This window comes from Rhincodon typus, unplaced genomic scaffold, assembly GCF_021869965.1.
Source record: "Rhincodon typus isolate 14 unplaced genomic scaffold, sRhiTyp1.1 hic_rhity00002203, whole genome shotgun sequence".
Classification (NCBI taxonomy): Eukaryota; Metazoa; Chordata; class Chondrichthyes; order Orectolobiformes; family Rhincodontidae; genus Rhincodon; species Rhincodon typus.
In genome coordinates this window covers 992-24,149 of record NW_025967841.1, presented here as the reverse complement: position 1 = coordinate 24,149, position 23,158 = coordinate 992, and the positions used below count along the sequence as shown (strand labels likewise).

Below are 23,158 nucleotides of genomic sequence, written 5' to 3'. Positions count from 1 at the left end.
ATAATATAGCAAGATGGTCAAAGAAAATAGAACTATCTGCATGCAGTTTGTCTAGACCTTATCAAATAGGACAACACTGGAGTTGCACAAAGGCTTAGGCAAAAAATGAACTTAAAAAATGTGAGTTTTCAAAATGTTTCGTGTTTCTTTTCTCAATGCTTGTGCATTAATAACAGGAATATGCAGCACAAAACTAACATCAAAAAAAGGAACTGAGTAAAGAGATGTGAACATATAGGGAAGGCAACAGAGTAGGATCAAATCTTATCATAAATTGTTAAATCAGCATCTTACCAACCAACCAAGCCTGACTGAGTGAAGCAGTGTTACAGTTGTATGCTAAAACCCACTTCCCTCCCCCCGGCAAACATCACAGTAATCCTTCACAAGAAATGGATACAACTGTTGATTCCTTAAACACAAAGTCTGACTATTAAGCTGATGATTCCAGGTATATTGTTTCAAACTAAACTTAAATCAGTTACAATGCTTTTAACAATTGGTGATCTGCCACGAAGATTTTGTTTCGCAAAATGCATAAAACTCTTCAAAACAGACTTTCTGTTGGGATTATATTCAAAGTAATGGATAAGGTTTGAAAAAAATTAAACTGTGCCGAGTTCCTTTTCTCTTCACCAGAAAGCAGATTATTTATTTCCCAATAGGGACACAGGTAGTGTATAAAAGAAGAAAGAACCATTTTGAATTCCTAGTCATACACATTCCTCACTATCATTACATGCATCATAAAGTCTCCGGATGTCTGTGGATACGTCTGTCAAGTTAAGATAAATTAGATACTCGAGGATAGTGGCTTATCCTTATCACATCAACGTGTGAAAAAACACCACACATTCTCACTACCTGTGAAATTTCCTTGAGCAAAAGATTGTGGACTACTATTTGGGCATGCAGACTTTTAATGTGGGCCTACTTATTTGCTAAAACATACAGGGAAGAACCTATTTGAATATTATACTAAATTAGAGGACCTTGTGGCACAAGTGGGTTGAATGGCCTCCTCCTGTATTGCAACCATTCTATGAATCTATAACATATGAGATACGCAACAGCTATTTTTATTTCTTTACATTAACTGTGGCACCTATAAATACAATTTTATTGCATTTTGGAACTTATTGCATTGTTGCAAATGTAATCTTTCATTGTTTGTAAAAATTAGAATACTGCCATAAATACAAATTTTTTATAGCTTTGCTAAGATGCTCAATAAAAGAGGTTTAATTAAATAATTTAAGTAGCTTTTGAATTTATTTGGAGGAGTTGGTTATGAAGTAGGAATATTTCAACTATTAATCTTTTAAAAATCCCTTCATACATAGACCAAAACTTTTTCTTGCTCATTATTTGAGCATGATACTTTTCCCAGAGGCCAATAAAGTAAGATACAAAGAGTACAGTGGGTTGGGACATGTGTGGAACAGAGCTAAATAAAATCAAAACCTAAGATGGTATTATCCTCCACTCCACAGTGGCTGCACTAGTCATGAGAAAACAAGCTGAATACCTTAAGGAATTTAACCTAAAAAGTTCAGCAATGAAAACTGACATGCATGAAAACAAACAAAAAAAAAACAGCCTTGAATAATTCCAGAAGTTCTTAAACTACTTCAATTGGAACAATTAAATCAAGCATATGCACAAGAGTTTAAAAGCGTGCAAAACTTATGGCGGTTAACATTTTAACGCATTTACATACAAACCTCTATCTTATCAGTTTTTGCATCTCCCCAGTACATTTTTCTTTCTTTGTAATCCAGGGCCAAACCGTTTGGCCAGCCCAATGAAGTGTTAACAAGGATAACTCTGTCTGATCCATCTAAAGCGGCACGTTCTATCTTTGGAATCTCTCCCCAGTCTGTCCAGTACATGTGCCTGTTTGGAGGAAACAAAGACAAATGTGGCATTGGCTGCTTATTTTTTAAAGCAAAAATGAACAAAATACCAACTACGATTGCTTATCATCTTGGATTTTAAAAGGGGTGAGGAAACAAAATATTACAGGATACTTGCTACAATGTACATTCTAACACACCTATACTGTCATAAATAGAAACAGGGCTATGGCTGAAGGCCCTTGCAGTCAAATTTTGATATTTCTATCTGTCCAGCCTACAATGTTACATGAAATAAACTAACACTACTTTCCATGATAGGAGTTCACAGCACCATTAAATTTTACAAGACCCCTTATGATATAAAACAGTGATTTCTTTAATGTTTGAATTTTCTCTCCCCTATGAAGAAGAGCTTCTAAACTCAAAAACACAGGTGAATTTAAGCTTCATCAACAATCAGATTTCAGCAAACAAAAAGCTTCCCCCCAAAAATATGCAAGAAATATTAAATAAGCTCTTACCCAGACATTGGGTCAAGCACAATTGCTCTTGGTTCATCCAGATCCTCAGAAATTAGAATCTTGCGCATTGTCCCATTCAATCTAGTTACTTCAATACGGTCTGTGCCAGTATCGGTCCAGTACAGGTTTCTTGCCACCCAATCTACAGCAATGCCATCGGGGTGGTTAATTTGGGAGGTGACAACAAACTGACTTCCTGAGCCATCCAGATAAGCACGCCTGATAGCACGTACTTCATCATCAGTCCAGTATATATACCCTTCCACTGGATCATAATCTATAGCAATTGCATGGCGGATATCATCCAGCTGTAAGATGACATCTGTAAAATCAGGAGTATCTAGAGATATCCGCCTTAAGTCAGTTCGTCGAGCCAACAGCAATAATTCAGAGGCACCTTAAAAAAAAATTGTTTTTAGAAATACATAAGTTGACAACTGGCATCAGTTTGTACCCTATTGACTGTCTTGCAAGCTGCTCAATACAAGATTAACCTGAACAGAAATTTCATGGTATTTAGTCAAGGCAAGGGAAAAAACACACTTACCAAATAGAAGGACAAGAAAGACACAAATCAGACAGAAACAGACTTAAAAATGTGCTATAATATAATTATCTCTTTACAAGCATTTGATTTCACTTGCTAATAAAATCTTTTAGGAATAAAGAGCTAAACTATTTCTGGTGAAGCAATTTGGTTTGTACAGCTGTGCGTGACCAATGGGGTACCATCATTCAGCTTCAGATACTTTACTCTCAGCCTTGGAGCAGTTTTATTGCTTTGATTGATGACAAAAGCAGCTTTGTTGCTGAGAAGCTATGGCTAAAAAGCCTGTTAGATGCATATAAGTCATGACTCTATGGACCATCAACATGACACAAAATAACTTACTTCAATTGTGGTGTCCTATTGCCATTAGAAGGAGCAAGAGGAAGTATTAGTAGTCTAGCTCAACGCCTTCTAGTTTTACTATATTTTTAATTGCTTTTAAACATGGCTGATTTAAAAAAAATGTCTGTTTATAAAATAAATATTAGGTTGAAAGTCTAGGGTATATAAAAATCTGAGTGTAAGAATAGAAACAGATGTACGTGACGCACACTGCATTGTCACAGTATCTTGTGAAGCAATTTTTACTTTATAGGAAAATATTGGAAGTTTTAATTGACAAATGATCCTGTTCAAAAATGTTATATTTGACAAAATACATATTCCTGATAATGCTATCTTGGCAATTTGCATCTTTATGCTGATTAATGAATTCTCCATTACAGACACAATTTGGCATCATTACCACTATAATCCTTGTTCCTGGGAAAATGCCAATTGGTGGTGTCATTATTGCAAGCTGTGCAGATTGGATATGGGCTTTATTGAGGGATAATTCAGTGGCAGCATTTAGTGAGGAGTCCAACTGGCCTACAAAAGGACAGGGTAATGTTAACAACATATAAGCAGTGAATCAATTAAAACTGTAAACAATTAAGGACCACTTTTTTTTTGTCTCTGAATCTCTACGGCTATCAGAATAAGAAATATCCATGAGATTCAACTAATATACATACTCCACCTTTTGTAGTCTGTGTTGAGCTTTTACCAGATCAATCTGATCATTTGGGAGGTTCTTTCTATATTCTCCCACCTCAATGGCAATAGGGAATTTTGATGTATCCTCAGCCAACATTTTAGGATATATTCTTGTTTTTTAGCAATACCAAATGTTTTACAGGATTCCGATATACCTATGGTGGCTTTCCTTTTGTTATCAAACAGACATTTGAAAAATCAGGGCTGCCCTCACATGTTCATCTCCTAGCAACAAGAATCAGTCTCCCTACAAAAAAAAATTCTTTTATGGCAGTGTTTTTATTACACAAATTTCAGTGCGGATGAAAGAAAACTCCGTTTTGCATATCTACAAAACTTCTTCCACTGCTGTAAGTTTCCATTTATCAGGTTTCATGCTGTATGCAGGCTTTCGCTGTTGGAATGTAAATAGCATGGTCTAGTCGTATCAATGGCTCATGTCAGTCTCTATTAGAGACATCTCAACCAGGCGGCCAATGCTTGCACCATGCATGACCAAACATGCGCTCTCATTTAATTTAAGAACTGAGGGAAAAAGAAAACAGTGAAGGTACAGATGAATGAAGAATTGTTCTTGTATAAGTCACAGGGCCACAGAACAAAAGACACCTTCTCCTTGCAGTGGGCAGAATACATGCAAAAATGGCCTAGTTGTAAATCCTGACTATTCACAACTACAGGTTTCCATAGTTGCTGTTATTTGCCTAGGGTCAGCTCACCTCATCTTCTATAGCAAAGATCATCAATCAATGCCAGGAGGTATCCCAAAACAAAGGTTACCATTTTACACTCAAGTCAGCAAAACGCATTATTTGTGGGACACAACTGACTCAGCATTCAAATAACGAGATAAATGAGATTACTACTTGCTGGGGAGGGCAAAGAGTGAGGTATTTTTCATTAACTTTTGCTTAACATATTTTAACAAAAATTGTTCAGAATATCTTATCTTAGAGCAGATGTTGTGTAAAGTCCAACCTGTTAACAGATGCTGCACACACACTCGGCAGATTTAACACCAGTAAGGAAGTACAAAAACATCAGAGTTAGGCCGAAGCTATGACAATAGGTTGTAGAACCAGGGAAGATACAGATCCTGCACTTGGCATTCCAGCTTCCCTGACTAAATGACTCTACCTCTGGACAAAAAGGTCCTGGTTGCGTCCCACCTTCCCTGGGAGTGTCATCACATGTCTGACCTGGCTGATTAAAATCCCAAGGGTTCTTGAAGAGGAGTGGCTATCACGTTTGCTTCACACGGAAAAAGGTCCCCAGTACGGATCTGGGCAAAAGCAGCATTATTTTAGTATCCTTGTGTGAGGGGGAGATATATTGTTAAGGACACAAAGGTGGTATCCCTCCTTCTGAGCCAGAAAATCCAGGTTCAAGTCCCACCTGTGCTGGAGGTATGCCTGAACAGGTTGATTAAAATGACTATAACTTGAGAGCTCACGTGGTACAGTGGCCCTTTGCCTATCTGAAGGCCTGTGATCAAGACCCACCTGTTCCAGAGCGGTGTTGTAACACATCTGAACAGGTTGATTTTTAAAAAAAGCAGGGTTCTTCCTCAGTGGAAAGCTGGCTTTTGGACAAGGTAAGGGTCTAGAATGGAATGCATGTGTTAAATGATAGACTTAAAATAAAACCTTTGTAAATCTCTGAAAGTTATTTTCTGCCTAATTCAACACGTGGATATCGACCTACTACGTGTGGGTTTTCACCAACATACCCACTAATTTTCTTCCTTCTGCATGGACCGTTGTGGTCTGTGCTTGGCAGTAATTTCCGGAACCAGAAGGTAATGCTGCAAGTGGCACTAACATGCCAAGTACACACCTTCGGAGCAGCTGTGTAGCCACATAGCTTAGAGGGAGCTGGGTGCCTCTTCATTATTACATAAGAACGTAGAACTAGTAGAATAAGCAATTCAGCTCTTCCAGCCTACTCCACCATTTGATGTAATCGTGGCTGATCTCATCTCAGCTTCAACTCCACTTTCCTGGCCAGTCTCCACAGCTCTTCAACCATTATTAATTTTAAAAATCTGTCTGTCTATCTCCTCCTCCAATTTATTCAATGTTCCCAGCATCCCTAATACTCTGGGACAGCAAATTTCACTCTTTGAGAGAAGTAATATCTCGATCTCTGTTGTAAATCTGCTACCTCTTATCCTAAAACTATAATCTCTAGTTCTAGATTGTAAGTGTGGAAAGGATATTTCCTTGTGAGGCACTCAGTTAAAACCCAATGAAATAATTCAACATATTTACAAATCAAACAAACCCTGTTACCCTAATACTAAAGCACTGTACCACAAAGTATAACAAATGATACTTGGAACTCCCAAGTCACAGTGAGATAGGGCATGAGATAAACACTGCCTGTGTGATATAGGAATCTCATTTCTAGGAGTTAGAGTAACTTCAAGTTCACGTTAACAAGGAATTCACTAGCGACCACAGGGACCTCATAGGAAGCACTTGCCTACATAAAGACTCTAAGGTAAGTGACTAAATTAGATATCTAGCTTCATATTTGCTATATTCATACCATCTTTACACATTGTTCCATCTTCGAGTAGCTGGACACCAGTTGGACAGGCACACTGAAAGAAGGGTTTGATTGGAGACATCAGGCACAAATGGGAACAACCACCATTATTGCTGCCACAGGGGTTTGTAGCTGTTTGAGTAACAGAATTGTAAATATTAACACAAACTCAACTTCTGATTTTAGCCAACACTGGGATTTTAGCCAACACTGATTTTAATGCTTAATATCTATAATTAGTTGTACTTCAGAGGTTATACTTTATACATTTTCATGAGACAAGATGCTCTACTGCACAGAATTAACAACCTAATTATATGTTGGCAAATAGTTTGATAAGAGCAGAGTTTTAAAATTAAAAATATCAAAACATCAAATGCATCACTTTAAACTAGTTCAAAACATGTTTGACATAAGTTGTGCATGCACCATGTTACAGAAAAAGAGATTAAGCACTCATGGCAAAACATTTTAAATGCAAAACATAGCAAGCAATCTTAGCCCATCTATTATAATCAATTCAATTGTTTGTAATCAAATCATAAGTGGGCAGTGGTCAAAAAGCAAAACTGCTGCTTGAAATAGCGTAAAATGAGTATCTGGAGAAAATAAATGGCAACATTCAAATATATATTAAAACTGACACATACTAAACAACCATGTTCTATCACCTTTCACAGATTCTCTTTCCCACTGCTCACTACACTATTTTCTACCCCCTCCTTTTGGCTCATATATGCAAAGGTGGACTGCGCTGGAAAGGCAGGCATTTCCCCAGCCATTTAATGCTTACAGCACACAAAAAACAACTTTAGCTGGTTCCCAATGTCTAAGCAAAAGGTGAAAAGAAGTAGCTATCTTCTGCTTTTAACCTTCATCAATTCCGACTTCAGTGCAGCAATAGACAGAAATCTGTATTTTCACACTTCATGCCCTGAAGTTCAGGAATACTGACTTGCATTTGGCTCAAGCACATTCAGAGATTTCTTTCCTTCTTTCTCATTTCTTACCTTCCTGGATCATGCATTGTTATCATTTGCTTTCTGCAAACCATCAAAGGCAGATTAAACAAGCTCCCAGGAAACACACAAGAACATTCTAGGAAAGAAGCTTGCAGCTAATGTTCCCTTTTCTAGTGTCTCTTTAACACTTCCCACGTGTTTCAAACCTGTGACTGTCCTATTAACAGCAATACAAGCTGACATTCCCATACACTACACTATTAAAAGGACCTGCGGGCTGGTGGATCTGCGATAGTGCAAGAGGGGTTGACAGTGAAGGGTCAGGGACATGTGCTAATGGGGTGGGGCGTGAGCCCTGTGAAAATGATTGCACTCCATCTACACTGAGACTAGGCTATACTAGACCTTGAGATAGTAAGAACCTCCAATGCTGTAGTCCGAGTTAACACAGTATGGAGCTGGAGGAACACAGCAGGCCAAGCAGCATCAGAGGAGCAGGAATGTTGATGTTTCGGTTCGGGACCCTTCTTCAGAAATGGGGGAGGGGAAGGGGGCTCTGAAATAAAGAGAGAAGGGGAGGGGCCAGTGATAGCAGGTAGGTAGTGGTGGGGATTGGTCAGAGGTGGGAGGAGCGGATAGGTGGGAGAGAAGACAGACAGGTCAATGAGGCGGGAATGTGGGGGTCTGGTCTTGGGATGAGGTCGGGGGTGGGTTAGCTAGTAAAGGGGAGTATAGGTTGTTAGTGTTGGGGATTGGTCGGGCCTCCGCTTCTTCCTCTCCCGCAGGCCCAACCAGTCCCCTTCCACCGACACCCTTATCCGCTTAACTGAACTTGTCCTTACCCTTAACAACTTCTCTTTCAACTCCTCTACTTCCTACAGACTAAGGGGGTGGCCATGGGTACCAGCATGGGCCCAAGCTATGCCTGCCTCTTTGTCGGATACGTGGAACAGTTCCTCTTCTGCAGTTACAGTGGCCCCATCCCCCACCTCCGCTACACCAATGACTGTATCGGCGCCACCTCATGCTCCCACGAGGAGCTCGAACAGTTCATCAATTTTACTAACACCTTCCACCCCAACCTCAAGTTCATCTGGACCATTTCTGATACCTCTCTCTCCTTCCTGGAACACACCGTCTCCATCTCTGCTGACCACCTCGAAAGTGATATCTATTTCAAGCCCACCGACTCCCACAGCTACCGAGACTACACCTCCTCTCACCCACCTTCCTGCAAGAATGCGATCCCCTACTCCCAACTCCTCCGCCTTTGCTGCATCTGCTCCCAAGATGAGGTGTTCCACTCCCGAACATCCCAGGTGTCCTCTTATTTCAAGGACTGCAATTGCTCCCCTCAGCGATCGTAAACACCTTTGACCGCATCTCTTGCGTTTCCCGCATCTCAGCCCTCACACGCCCTCCCCGCAAAAATAAGGACAGAATTCCCCTTGGCCTCACGTATCACCATTAACCTCCGAATTCAACGCATCATTCTCTGCCACTTCCGCCACCTGCAATCTGACTCCACTCCGAAGGACGTATTTCCCTCACCACCTTTATCTGCCTTCTGTAGGGACTGCTCTCTCCGCGACTCCCTTGTCCGCTTCACACTCCTCACTAGCTCCACCATCCCCGGCACCTTTCCCTACAACCGCAGGAGGTGCTACACCTGCCCCTACACCTCCCCCGTCACCTCCATCCCAGGCCCCAAAAAAAACCTTCCACATCAAACAGATGTTCACCTGCAAACCCGCTAATGTGGTCTACTGTATCCGATGTGGCCTTCTCTACATCGGTGAGACCAAGCAGAGGCTTGGAGACCGCTCTGTGGAACACGTACGCTCGGTTCGCGACAAATGATAACACCTCCCAGTCGCGAACCACTTCAACTCCCCCCCTCACTCCCTGGACGACATGTCCATCCTGGGCCTCCTCCAGTGTCACAATGATGCCACCTGGAAACTGGAGGAACAGCACCTCATATTCCACCCTAGAAGCCTACAACCCAATGGTCTCAATGTGGACTTTACTAGCTTCAAGATCTCCCCACCCCTGACCTCATCCCATGACCAACCCTCCCTCTCTTCCCCGCCTCACTGATCTGTCCGTCTTCTCTCCCACCTATCCGCTCCTCCCACCTCACTGACCATTCCCACCACAACCTACCTGCTATCACCACCACCCCTCTCTAATAATTTCAGAGCCCCCTTCCCCCGCCCCGCCATTTCTGAAGAAGGGTCCTGGCCCGAAACGTCAGCTTTCCTGCTCCTCTGGCCTGCTGTGTTCCTCCAGCACCACACGGTGTTATAATAGACCTTGTACTGTGCAGTGAATTGGATTATTTATTGACCTCTTAGAGAAGGCATCTAGAGATAGCAGCGATCATAATATGACTGAATTTTACATTCAGTTTGAGGGAGAGGGGAGTGGGTCTAAGACTATTTTTAAAAGTTTAATAAGTGGAGTCCTGAGGGCATGAAAGCAGAAGTAAATTAACAAATTATGTTAAAGGACCGGTCAATAGAGAGGTAGTGCCAGACAGAATCATACAGCCTGGAAACTCATCCATACTGACCAAGGTTCCCAAACTAAACTAGTCCCATTTGCCTGCATTTGGCCCATATTCCTCTAAACCTTTCCTATTCATGTACCTGTACAAATATCTCTCAAGTGTTGTGACTGTACCTGCAACTACACATACTCTGGCAGTTGAATCCACATAAAAACCATCCGCTGTGTGAAAAAGTTGCCCCTCAGGTCCCTTTTAAAGCTTTCTGCTCTCGCTTAAAATTATGCTCTATAGTTTAGAACTTCATACCCCAGGGAAAGTACCTTTACCTAATCTATACCCCTTATGATTTTATAATCTCTATAACACACCAACTCTCAAACTCCTATGCCCTTTAACTCAAACCCTCCAGGCCTGGTAACATCTTTGTAAGTCTTTTCTGTACCCTATCCAATGTAATAATATCCTTCCTGTGGCAGACTGACCAGAAGCATTCACAGCACTCCCAAAATAGCCTCACCAGCGTCCTGTACAATGGCAACATGATGACCTGACTCCTTAACTCAATGATGTGAGCAAAGGAGGTATGAGTGCCAAATGCCTTCGTTGTCTACCTGTGATCCAACTTTCAATCCTCAGGTAGCTCAGGAAATTCAGCATGTCCATAAGGATCCTCACCAACTTTTATGGATGCACCACTGAAAGCATACTGCCCGTGTGCATAACGGCCTGGCATGGCAACCACTCTGTCGAGGACTGGAAGAAACTACAGAAGACGTGTGCAGAGCCCAGACCATCACAGAAGCCAACCTTCCGTCTATGGACTACATTTATACTTGTTGTTGCCGCAGAAAGGCTGCCATCATCAAACACCCATTCCACCCTGATAATGCTCTGTTACAACCTCTTCCATCAGGCAAACGATACAGAAGCTTGAACACATATCAACAGGTTCAAGAATAGCTTTTTGAACTGACGAATGGCTCCAACTTCAAATAATATTGATCTTGTTAATGTTGTTCTTGCTTCGTTCATGCCCTGTGTGGTATGCCTCACTCTGTGCAAATTTTTTTCACCCGATGATTTGTCCTTGCTTATTATGATTTGTCTTTTCACGGTTTTTAGGTACATGTGACAATAAATCAAATCAATGAATAATATACCTGAATCCCTAGGTCTCTCTGTTCGACTAAATACATTCTGAAAAGGAAAAGTTCCAAGGATCAGCCCCACACCCATGGTTTACTAGAAAATTAAAGATAGCATCAAACTAAAAGAAAAAGCATATAATTGTGCAAAGACAGTGGAAAGTCATAAGATTAGATAGAATATAAAACAAAGACTGACCAAGAGATAAAGAGGGAAAATAAGAGTACAAGAGAAAGTTAGAAAGAATGAAGTTATTGTTAATGAAGTGAACATTGGTCTAATAGAAAGTAAGACTGGAAAATGTGTCATGAATAATAAGGAAACGGCTGATACACTGAACAGGTATTTTGCAGTGGTCTTCACCTCACAGGATACAAAGAATATCCCAGGAAATGGAAGGGATTGAGGAACTCAAAAAAGTCACAATCACTGGATATGCGGGTACAAACTAAATGACTGGAGACATAGGCTGACAAGGTATTAAAAGAAGTGACTAGTGAAAAGAGTTAGTTGATTTTTAACTTTCCAAACATTCCTTCATTGGGGATGGTCCTGTTACATTGGAAGATAGTGTTCAAAAAGGGAGACAGAAAGCGGGAAACTACAGTTTCCTTAACATCTGTCAAGGGAAAATGGTCGAAGCTAATATTAAATATATATATGCATATACTCGAGTATAGGTCGATCTCATGCAAAAGTCGACCCCCTATTTTTGGCCAAAACATCTGGAACTTTCCGATATATCTCATGTAAAAGTTAACCCTAGTTTTTCCACAGATAACAGATCAACATTTGAGAGCCAAGGTATTCACTTGTACATAAGTGTTACGATGAGGAAATGATCGGTGAGCCTGTAGGAAAGTCAAATGTCTGATAAAAAAAAGTCATCAGAAATAAAAGCTTAAAATGTTATTTTGAAAAACTAAAACAACAGTAGACTAGAGAAAATGGAGGGAAATGGAAGAATTCAGCACAAAATTTTAATATGCATCAGGTCAGAGTCAGGTAATTACTGTAATTCACTGTGCTTTTGTTTTCTTTATTCGTTTAGAGATCAGTTGGGTTTCTGCTAATGATATGGTATTTTGGACTGTAGCATGAATTTCAGCCCTTCAACAGTAGCATCCATGTAATAGTTGACTCCATAAATTTAACCTTAAACAATAGTCTAAAAAGTTCAAGTTTTATATGACCAAATACAGTAAATGCCTTCGATGAAAGGACAGAAGATTGATTAATAAATTTGTTGATGACACAAAGATAGAAAGGAAGATGAGTTGTGAAGAGGACATAGGTAAGGTTGCAAAAAGATATAGATAACTTAAGTCAGTGGGCAAAGTTTTGACAAACAGAGTATAACGCGGGAAATTGTCCATTTTGCCAGGAAGAATAAAACAAGTATATTATAGAAATACTGAGAGCATGTAGATCTTGAAGATGGAGATTTCTCGGTGTAATTCACGCAAGAGGACAGAAGGTCAGCATGCAGGCATGCCAAGTCATTAGGAAAGTTAACAGAATGACGTCATTTCACAGCGAATACAAAAAGGAGGTTATGCCTTTGAAGTACAGAGAATTGGTAAGACCGCCTCACCTTATTTAAGGTAGCATATAAATACATTGGAAACAGTTCAGAGAAGGTTTACCTGAATAAAACTTGGAATGGGAGAAGAGATTTACTTATGAGGAAAAGGTTGGATGGAATAGGCTTGTATTTGCTGGAGTTCAGATGAGTCAGAAGTGACCAAATCAAACGTACAACATCCTGTGGAATCTTGACAGAGTAAATATGGGGAGGAGGTTTCCTCTTACGAAATATTCTAGAACTAGGGATCATTGGTTAAAATATCAGGGCTCATTCATTTAAAACAGAGATTGGCAATTTTTTCCTCCAAACATTGTATGCCTCTGGAATGCAATTTATGAAAAAGTAGCAGAGGCAGAGTCATTGAATGGTTGTAACCAGGCGACAGACAATTGTCACGAGGTTGAAAGGCTATCAGGGATAGGTGGGAATACACAGGTTATAATTAGATTAGCTACAAACTTCTTGAATGATGGAGCAGGCTAAAGGGGTTTAACAGCCTACTTGTGCTCCTAATTTATATGTCTGTATAAACAGTGGTGTACTGGGGCCTCAACTGCTAAACATGCTGATGCTGCAAAGATGGGTAAAAAAGCAAGTTGTAAAGAGAACTTAACAAATCTACAAAGGAATATACATAGGTTATGCTCACAGGCAGAAATGTGCTAGTTGGAGTTTAATGGGTAAACATGAATGATTGACAGCAAGAACAGAAATCAGCATTTTGTTTAAATAGAAAAAGATTAGAGAACTCTGTGGTACACAGGAATCTAGATGTCCAGGTATATGAATCACAATAAAACAGCACACAAGCACATCAACTTTAGCAAGGCAAATGAATTTTTTCTTCTCGTTGGGAAACGGAACTTAAAGATAGGGACATTTTGCCACAATTATACAGGGGTAAGACCATATACAGAGTTATGTGCACAGCTGTCATCTCCTTACTTAAAGTATATAATTGCATCTGAAGCAGTTTCATTTGACTGATTGATGAGATGAAAGTATCACTTTATGAGGTAAGGTTGGACATGTGAACATTGGTGTTTAGAAGAATGAGAGAGGATCTTGTTGAAACAAGAGACTGAGGAGACTTGATGGGGTGGATACTGGGAAGACATTTCCTCACCCAGGGGAGGAGAGAGGGCAGAGATAAGGAGAATTTCTTTCTCTTAAAGGTTTGTTAATCTGTGGAATTCTCTACCTAGTGAGCGAGGGACACTGGGTATCAATATTTTTAAGGCTGAGTTAAACAGATTCTTGATTAACAAGGAAGTCAAAGGGTTTAGGAGCCAGAGAGGAAAGTAGTTTTAAGGTCACATTCAAGTTAGCCAACACCTCATCAAATAGCAGAGCAGCCCAGAGGAGCTGAATGGCTTAAGTCTGCTCCCAAGTATGTTGGTATACCTGTGAGATTAATGATCAGAATTAAAGTTATGATGTTACAGTTTATAAAATAAAATTCAAAACAAATAGTTTTGAGGCCCTGAATAATTCTTGCGTCGCCCTGTGGAAACACTCAAGCGTCTTCTTTCATATATAAAAATGCTGTGAAAAATGATAATTTTCTCAAGCACTATCTTTTAAATTATTTTGAAACGTTAAGTCAATCCAGTTAGTTTCAATGGGAAGAGCAGCATAGTGGCAATGTCACTGACTTGTAGTCCAGAGGCTCACTCAAATCACATAATGGCAGCTGGTGGAATTTAGAGTCAGGTCATTAAATCTGCAATTGAATAATGGTCTTAATCATCATGACCACGAAATTATAATTAATTGTCATTAAAACACATCTAATTCATTTACGTCCTTCAGAGAAGGAAATCTGACATCCTTGTAGAGCCTGGCCTACATACTTTCCAGACCTACAGTGATACGACTGCCTCTGAACTGACCGAGCAAGCCACTCAGTTCAAGGGCAATTAGGAATAAGCAAAAAAAAAATCCAGCCTTGATAGTGATGCCCACTTCTCATAAGTGATTAAAAAATACCCACCACATTCATAAACGTTAAAGCAGGAAGCAGAGATGTGTTGTGAGTCGTACTCTCTCTGATAAATTAATTTCTTATCCTCTTATCCCAAGCAGCATATAGATCATAATAATAGGATAAAAACACTGTTTTCTCCTTCTGTTCAGGAACTAGATACTTATCTGATATCAACACCATAAAGCTGTTTAGTTAACAGTTAATCTTGGGTTTATAATTATAAACCTCTTTGTTGAAAATCAGTATACAGCAGTTCATTGAAAGCATGTCAGATGATAGAATTGTTTCCATTTCAGGAATTGTAGTTATAAGTAAACATTAGTCTTCCACACAGTCTAAGAACATAATAGATAAGAGCACAGTAGACCATCTGGCCCTTGAAGCACACTCCACCACTCATAAGATCATAGCTATTCTGATTGGAGCCTCAAACCTGTGTTTCTGCCTAAGCCACATAATGTTAATTCCCTTGTAGATCAAAAATCTGTCTAATCAAATAGGTGAGCACATTTAATCCCTAAATTGTAAAGTATTGAGAAGGCTGCAGCATGGATTTAAGACACAAAACCTGAAGAAACGAACATGTTTCCATACAGAGCTCAAATAGGTGTTTCAATTCTTTCTAAACGTTTGTGCTTGCTATTAACTATTCCCACGAGAGGGAATGATAATGGTTTTAAAGTTGAGCAATGGCACAGTGGGTTGCTGGTTCAACAAAGCTACCTATTACGTCCTGGTAAAAATATCAGGTCATTAATGACTCATTCCTCAGGGATAGACATGGTGTGAGCCTGACAGGTTTTCCAAGGAAGGACTCTTACATTCAGCAGCATTAGATGGCAATATTCCAAGGGATCACTTAACCTTGAATTCTGTATTTTGAGATTGTTTCCAGGATAATTACCAGTGTGTTTTTACAATTACTAATCATTGCTAATCTAAAGGCAGTACTTAAAGCTTTCAAGAATGGACCCTTTACACGTCATGGAACAAACTGAATGAAGAAAGACCCTTTTTCTCTCTCACATCTGATTTTAATTAAAATGGCTGGATTTTCAAATTATCAACATAATAGGAGGGATAATTAAAGGGCAGTTTGTGTTGAAATTAAACATTTTAACTTTTTAAAAATTCAATTTCAATAATAACATGATAATCAAGCTGTCTTTGTATACAAAGCACAAACATTATAATGAGTATGTAGTCAGCAATTTCTTTTCTCAAATTGTTCTACTCTCTATAATAGAATGGTTATTGCAACACACATGCACTACAGGAGGCAGCAACAAACACTTAAATGTTCTTTGCACGACAAATGGTAGCTACACTTCTAACTGATTCACGGGATATAAAATGCTTTAGAACATTTAAGGTCATAAAAGGTGCTATTTTTTTCACCACTGAAGCTCCATCATAATTATCAACAAATCCCTAAAGAATCTAAATGCTCCTCAAATTGTACAAAAAGTTAAATTATGCCATACAATGATGCATGCAGTAAGTATACATACATCTATCAGCATTGCAATGTATGAATGTGAAACATTATCCCAAAATAGATCTGTACTTGCTTTAAGGCTATAAAGTTTATTTGTCGTGTAATCAAAGCTTGGATCAATTATAGAGTTCAATGTCTTGGTTTGGTAAGATGTGGATCGGAAAACACTCGTCAATATCAAGCTGGTGGAGAGAAGCATTCAGCATTAGACAATGTGTATCATGCATTCAGATGTACTGGCTGACAGAGAATTACACAATCTTACCATTAGGTTGTCTCTGCTGGTTAAATACATGTATGTCCATAGGAGAGAAAATATTGCGGTGCACTTCCCGGCGATAATCTCCAGTGTATTTGTTGCATGCGTGAATGGAATGAGTGTTCCAATCTGTCCAATATAAAGTGTCTCCAAACAACGTTAAAGCGAACGGATGTGGAAGTGAGCCTTCAACCACCACTTGCCTGACAAAACAAAAATGCAGATTAAATGAAAATTACAATGCTTCCCAGTTTTAGACTAAAATATGAAGTAAAATGAATTTCCCAACCAAAGCTGATGAAAAGCACAATTTGCATACCAGCTGTTAGAAGCTTTGCACTGCAATTAAATGTCTAGCAACTTCAAAAGAATAAGACAAAAATACATAAAAACAGCTTCTGTAGCCACAAAATTAAAAGCTTCTCACAGCCATGAGTCTGCATACATAGTAGTGTGTGATCGTAATTCCTAAGCTTTCAGCCCAGATATGACAGTTATGAGCTTGATGGAAAGAGGTTTAAAGGAGATTTAAATAACTAATTACTGTAGACGCTGGTGATTCAAATTGAAAACAAAGTGCTGAAGAAACTCAACAGATATGACAGCACCTAGAGAGAGGAACAGTTAACGTTTCAAGTTCAATATAACTTTTTTTGGAATAGTGAAGGACTGGAAAATTATAGTTTATTTTATTTTATTGACAAAGAGATATGGGGAGCAAATTAAACAAACGGCAAGGATGCCCAGGGAAAAAGACAAAGGGAGGGTTCATGGTGGTAGAGAAGTGATATGGATATATAGAATAGGTGTTAATGGCAAATGCGACTGGTAGAAGACAAGTCAGGTAATCAATGCAAAACAGGACCACAGGAGGCAGGGGTGGGTATGAAAACAGAGGACACAGTGTTCATGCACTGAAGTTGCTGAACTCAAATGTTGAATTCGGTAGGCTATAAAGTACCTAAGTGAAAAATACGGTGTGGGTCCTCCAGCTTGCTTGGGTTTTGCTGCAAAACTACAGCAGGCCTAGGAGAGAAACAGTGTATTGAAATGACAGGCAAATGACGAAGGAGTGAACCAAAGTGTTGCAGAGGGAACTGTCCCTGTAGAATGCTGACAAGGGAGCGGAGAAGATAATTGATTTGGTTGTGGCATACTGCTGGAATTGGTAGGGAAGGCAGAGGATGATCCTTTGACTGTAGTGGAAAGTGAGGACATGGTAAACACTATCATTGTTCTTGGAGGGAGGGAAAGAAGCAAGATCAGAACTGTGTGAAATGGGTCAGACATCGTTAGTCAAAGACAGTATTACAGTGGCAGAAAGGACGTTTGATAAGGACTCGTCTACTGAGGTAGTATGGGCTGAGGTTAGAAACAGGAAAGGAGAGGTCACCCTGTTGGGAGTTTTCTATAGGCCTCCGAAAAATTCCAGAGATGTAGAGGAAAAGATTGCAAAGATGATTCTGGATAGGAGCGAAAGTAACAGGGTAGTTGTTATGGGGGACTTTAACTTTCCAAATATTGACTGGAAACGCTATAGCTCGAGTACTTTAGATGGGTCAGTTTTTGTCCAATGTGTGCAGGAGGGTTTCCTGACACAGTATGTAGATAGGCCAACAAGAGGCGAGGCCACATTGGATTTGGTACTGGGTAATGAACCAGGCCAGGTGTTGGATTTGGAGGGAGGTGAGCACTTTGGTGATAGTGACCACAATTTGGTTACGTTTACTTTAACGATGGAAAGGGATAGGTATATACCGCAGGGCAAGAGTTATAGCTAGGGGAAAGGCAATTATGAGACGATGAGGCAAGATTTAGGATGCACAGGATGGAGAAGGAAACTGCAGGGGCTGGGCACAATTGAAATGTGGAGCTTGTTCAAGGAACAGCTACTGTGTGTCCCTGAGAAGTATGTACCTGTCAGGCAGGGAGGAAGTGGTCGAGCGAGGGAACCGTGGTTTACTAAAGAAGTTGAATCTCTTGTCAAGAGGAAGAAGGAGGCTTATGTAGAGAAGAGTCGTGAAGGCTCAGTTAGGGCGCTTGAGAGTTACAAGTTAGGCAGGAAGGCCCTAAAGAGAGAGCTAAGAAGAGCCAGGAGGGGACATGAGAAGTCTTTAGCAGGTAGGATCAAGGAAAACCCTAAAGCTTTCTATAGGTATGTCAGGAATAAAAGAATGACTAGAGTAAGATTAGGGCCAGTCAACGACAGCAGTGGGAAGTTGTGCGTGGAGTCCGAAGAGATAGGAGAGGCGCTATATGAATATTTTTCGTCAGTATTCACACAGGAAAAAGACAATGTTGTCGAGGAGAATACTGAGATACAGGCTATTAGACTAGAGGGGATTGAGGTTCATAAGGAGGAGGTGTTAGCAATTCTGGAAGGTGTGAAAACAGATAAGTCCCCTGGGCGGGATGGGATTTATCCTAGGATTCTCTGGGAAGCTAGAGAGGAGATTGCAGAGCCTTTGGCTTTGATCTTTATGTCGTCATTGTCTTCAGGAATAGTGCCAGAAGACTGGAGACTAGCAAATGTTGTCCCCTTGTTCAAGAAGGGGAGTAGAGACAACCCTGGTAATTATAGACCTGTGAGCCTTACTTCGGTTGTGGGTAAAGTGTTGGAAAGGATTATAAGAGATAGGATTTATAATCGTCTAGAAAGGAATAATTTGATTAGGGATAGTCAACACGGTTTTGTGAAGGGTAGGTCGTGCCTCACAAACCTTATTGAGTTCTTTGAGAAGGTGACCAAACAGGTGGATGAGGGTAAAGCGGTTGATGTGGTGTATTTGGATTTCAGTAAAGCGTTTGATAAGGTTCCCCACGGTAGGCTATTGCAGAATATACGGAGGCATGGGATTGAGGGTGATTTAGTGGTTTGGATCAGAAATTGGCCAGCTGTAAGAAGACAGAGGGTGGTGGTTGATGGGAAATGTTCATCCTGGAGTTCAGTTAGAAGTGATGTACCTCAAGGATCTGTTTTGGGGCCACTGCTGTTTGTCATTTTTATAAATGACCTGGATGAGGGCGTAGAAGGATGGGTTAGTAAATTTGCGGATGACACCAAAGTCGGTGGAGTTGTGGATAGTGCGGAAGGATGTTGCAGGTTACAGAGGGACATAGATAAGCTGCAGAGCTGGGCTGAGAGGTGGCAAATGGAGTTTAATGCAGAAAAGTGTGAGGTGATTCACTTTGGAAGGAGTAACAGGAATACAGAGTACTGGGCTAATGGTAAGATTCTTGGTAGTGTGGATGAGCAGAGAGATCTCGGTGTCCATGTGCATAGATCACTGAAAGTTGCCACCCAGGTTGATAGCGTTGTTAAGGTGGCGTATGGTGTGTTAGGTTTTATTGGTAGAGGGATGGAGTTTCAGAGCCATGAGGTCATGTTGCAGCTGTACAAAACTCTGGTGCGGCCGCATTTGGAGTATTGCGTACAGTTCTGGTCACCGCATTATAGGAAGGATGTGGATGCATTGGAAAGGGTGCAGAAGAGATTTACCAGGATGTTGCCTGGTATGGAGGGAAGGTCTTATGAGGAAAGGCTGAGGGGACTTGAGGCTGTTTTTGTTAGAGAGAAGGTTAAGAGGTGACTTGAGAGACATACAAGATGATCAGAAGATTAGATAGGGTGGACAGTGGAAGCCTTTTCCCTCGGATGGTGATGGCCAGCACGAGGGGACATAGCTTTAAATTGAGGGGTGATAGATATAGGACAGATGTCAGAGGTAGGTTCTTTACTCAGTAGTAAGGGCGTGGAATGCCCTGCCTGCAAAAGTAGTAGACTCGCCAACTTTAAGGGCATTTAAATGGTCATTGGATAAACATATGGATGATAATGGAATAGTTTAGGTTAGAAGGGCTTCAAATTGGTTTCACATGTAGGCGCAACATCGAGGGCCGAAGGGCCTGTACTGCGCTGTAATGTTCTATGTTCTATGTCTGATATCACGGTCAAGCAGGATGAGGGCAAATCCTCAATTGAGGAAAAAGGAAGAGATGTTGGAAGCATCCCTGTGGAAGGTGGATTTAACAGTCAGAGTCATACAGATATACAGCATAGAAACAGACCAACTTGCCCATGCCAACCAGCATTTGGCCCACATCCCTCTAAACCCTCCCTATTCATAAACCATACAGATGTCTTTTAAATGTTGTAATTGTACCAGCCTCCAACACTTCCTCTGGCTGCTCATTCCATGCACACACCACTCTCTGCATGAAAAAGTTGCCCCTTAGATTCTTTTTAAATCTTTCCCGTCTTACCTTAAACATATGTCCCGTAGTTTTGGGCTTACTCCACCCAGGGGAAAAGACCTTGTCTATTTACCTATCCATGCCCCTCATGATTTTATAAACCTCTAAGGTCATCCCTCAGCCTCCAACATTGCAGGGAAAATAGCCCCAGACTATTCAGCCTCTCCCTATAGGTCAAAGCCTCCAACCTTGGCAACATCGTTGTAAATCTTTTCTGAACCCTTTCAAGTTTCACAACGTCTCTCCTATAGCAGGGAGACCAGAACTGAATGCAATATTCCAAAAGTGGCCTAATCAATATTCTGTACAGCTGCAATATGACCTCCTAACTCCTATACTCAATGCACTGACCAATAATGGCAAGCAGACCAAATGCCTTCTTTGCTATCTCGTCCACCTGCGATTCCACTTTCAAGGAACTATGAACCTGCACTCCAAAGTCTCTCCATTCAGCCAACACTCCCCAGGACCTCACCATTAAGGTATACAAGTCCTGCCCTGATTTGCCTTTCCAAAATGCAGCACCTCACATTTATCTAAATTAAACTCCATCTGCCACTCCTCATCCCATTGGCCCATCTGATCAAGATCCCATTGTACTCTGAGCTAACCTTCTTCGCTGTCCACTACACCTCCAATTTTGGTGTCATCTGCAAACTTACTGACCGTATGTTCACATCCAAATCATTTATATGAATGATGAAAAGCAGTGGACCCCACACCGATCCTTGTGACGCACCTCTGGTCACAGGCCTCCAGTCTGAAAAGCAACCCTTCACCACCACTCTTCTACCTTTCAGCCAGTTCTTTATCCAAATGGCTAGTTCTCCCTGCATTCCGTGTGATCTAACCTTGCTAACCAGTCTACCATGAAGAACCATGCCCTGATTCCATGTACCTTACTTGTTAGGCCTCTTACATTGAAATAATTGCAGTTTAATTTCAGTCCTACTCTGTTCCTGCATGCTCGAAGTGTAGAATGGTCTATTTGACTTACTCGTTTTCCCAAGTGTATCAGTCTCAGAGGATTCAGACAGGTTAAGTGAATGGGCAAGAATGTAGCAGATGGAATATCATGATATGGAAATTATCAATTTTGGTAATAAAAACTAATGCCAAGTATTTCTTAAATTGAGAGAAAAAGAGAAGTGCCGAGTTACAAAGTGTATCTAGGGTCACTAAAAAGCAAATGTACAGGTACAACAAGCAATTAGGAAGGCAAATAGTATGTATGTTAGCCTTTATTACCAGAAGATTTCAGTACAGGATTCTGTAATAGTACAGAGTCTTGGTAAACCACATCTGGAATACAGTTTTTGTCTCCTTATCCAAGGAGTAGAGGGAGTGCAATGATGAGTCACCAAATGGATTCCTGGTATGGCAGGATTGTCTTGAGATTTCTACATATTAAAGACATCAAAGTATATGGAGATAACAGAAACCAGGGGATGTACCTTTTCTTTTTGCTGCATTATGTCTAGTGGTTCCCTGAAATTTGAAGTGCTTACCCACTTAGCACAAATACTTGCATCAAAGGTATTCATCATGACGGGTGAAATTATCCAATGCTGCATTTGTACAATGGTTATAGAGCAGCAGAGAGCAATATGAGACCCTGAATACATATGTGCACCACTGTATATTTTCTATGTCACTTTGTAATTATATAACATCTCTCCTTCGAAAGCAACTTAACTTTTCCGATCTTCAGTTTAGACGTTACATGTGAAAATGTCAATACAATTGACTTCTTCAACTTGCAACGTGAACATTTGTAAAGCTTTTTCTTCTCCTTGAAAATACTGACAGCATCACCCCCCTATCACATTGATCCAGTTACAGTGATGGATGGGCACATATACTGACGTTGTCGCATTTAATGTTGATGATGACCTCTCTTGCTTGACCGTTCTTGCTTTCCCTAGTTACTCTTTCAATGTTTTCTACAGAGACACAGCAAGAAACAGCAGCAGCATGGGCATCATCCATGCCTTAAGAACTGGGAATTGCAGGATAAGATCTTCAAGTCTGCTCCTTTCTTCAAGTCTATTGATACTGTCCTCCAACAGGGAAAACAGATTCTTCCTCAGACGTATATTGTCTAATATGTACTATTTCTTTTGTCTATAATTTATCATAGGGAGTAATTCCCTTGAAGCATACTTTCCTCGAGTGCATTTGTGCATGTGTATGGGATGAGTTAGTGAACTTGTGAATAAACATCCTATTTATTTAAACTCTCAAAACGCCTACAGTTGGTTACTCAAAATCGTCCACATACTCGAGGGTTAAGAAACACACAGATCTTTCTTTTAAAAACAAAAGGATACAGACGGATAACAGGGAAAAGGAACAAGAGTTTCAGAAAAATTACTGAACTCGATAGAGTCCTGAAGGTTGCAAGGTCCCCAAGTGGGAATGAGATGCTGTTCTT

The 23,158-nt window shown here is 40.4% G+C and overlaps 1 protein-coding gene across 1 annotated transcript; it reads right to left on the bottom strand.

The window, feature by feature from the left end:
- Window positions 1-1,687: 1,687 nt before the first annotated feature.
- On the bottom strand, window positions 1,688-16,673 carry LOC125481451 (low-density lipoprotein receptor-related protein 6-like; the record flags this gene model as incomplete). The annotated part of the gene is made up of 4 exons (XM_048593010.1): window positions 1,688-1,896; window positions 2,381-2,777; window positions 6,519-6,650; window positions 16,477-16,673. Coding segments are annotated over 4 exons (910 nt in total), but the record flags the coding sequence as incomplete, so codon positions are not given.
- Between the last annotated feature and the right edge of the window lie 6,485 nt (window positions 16,674-23,158).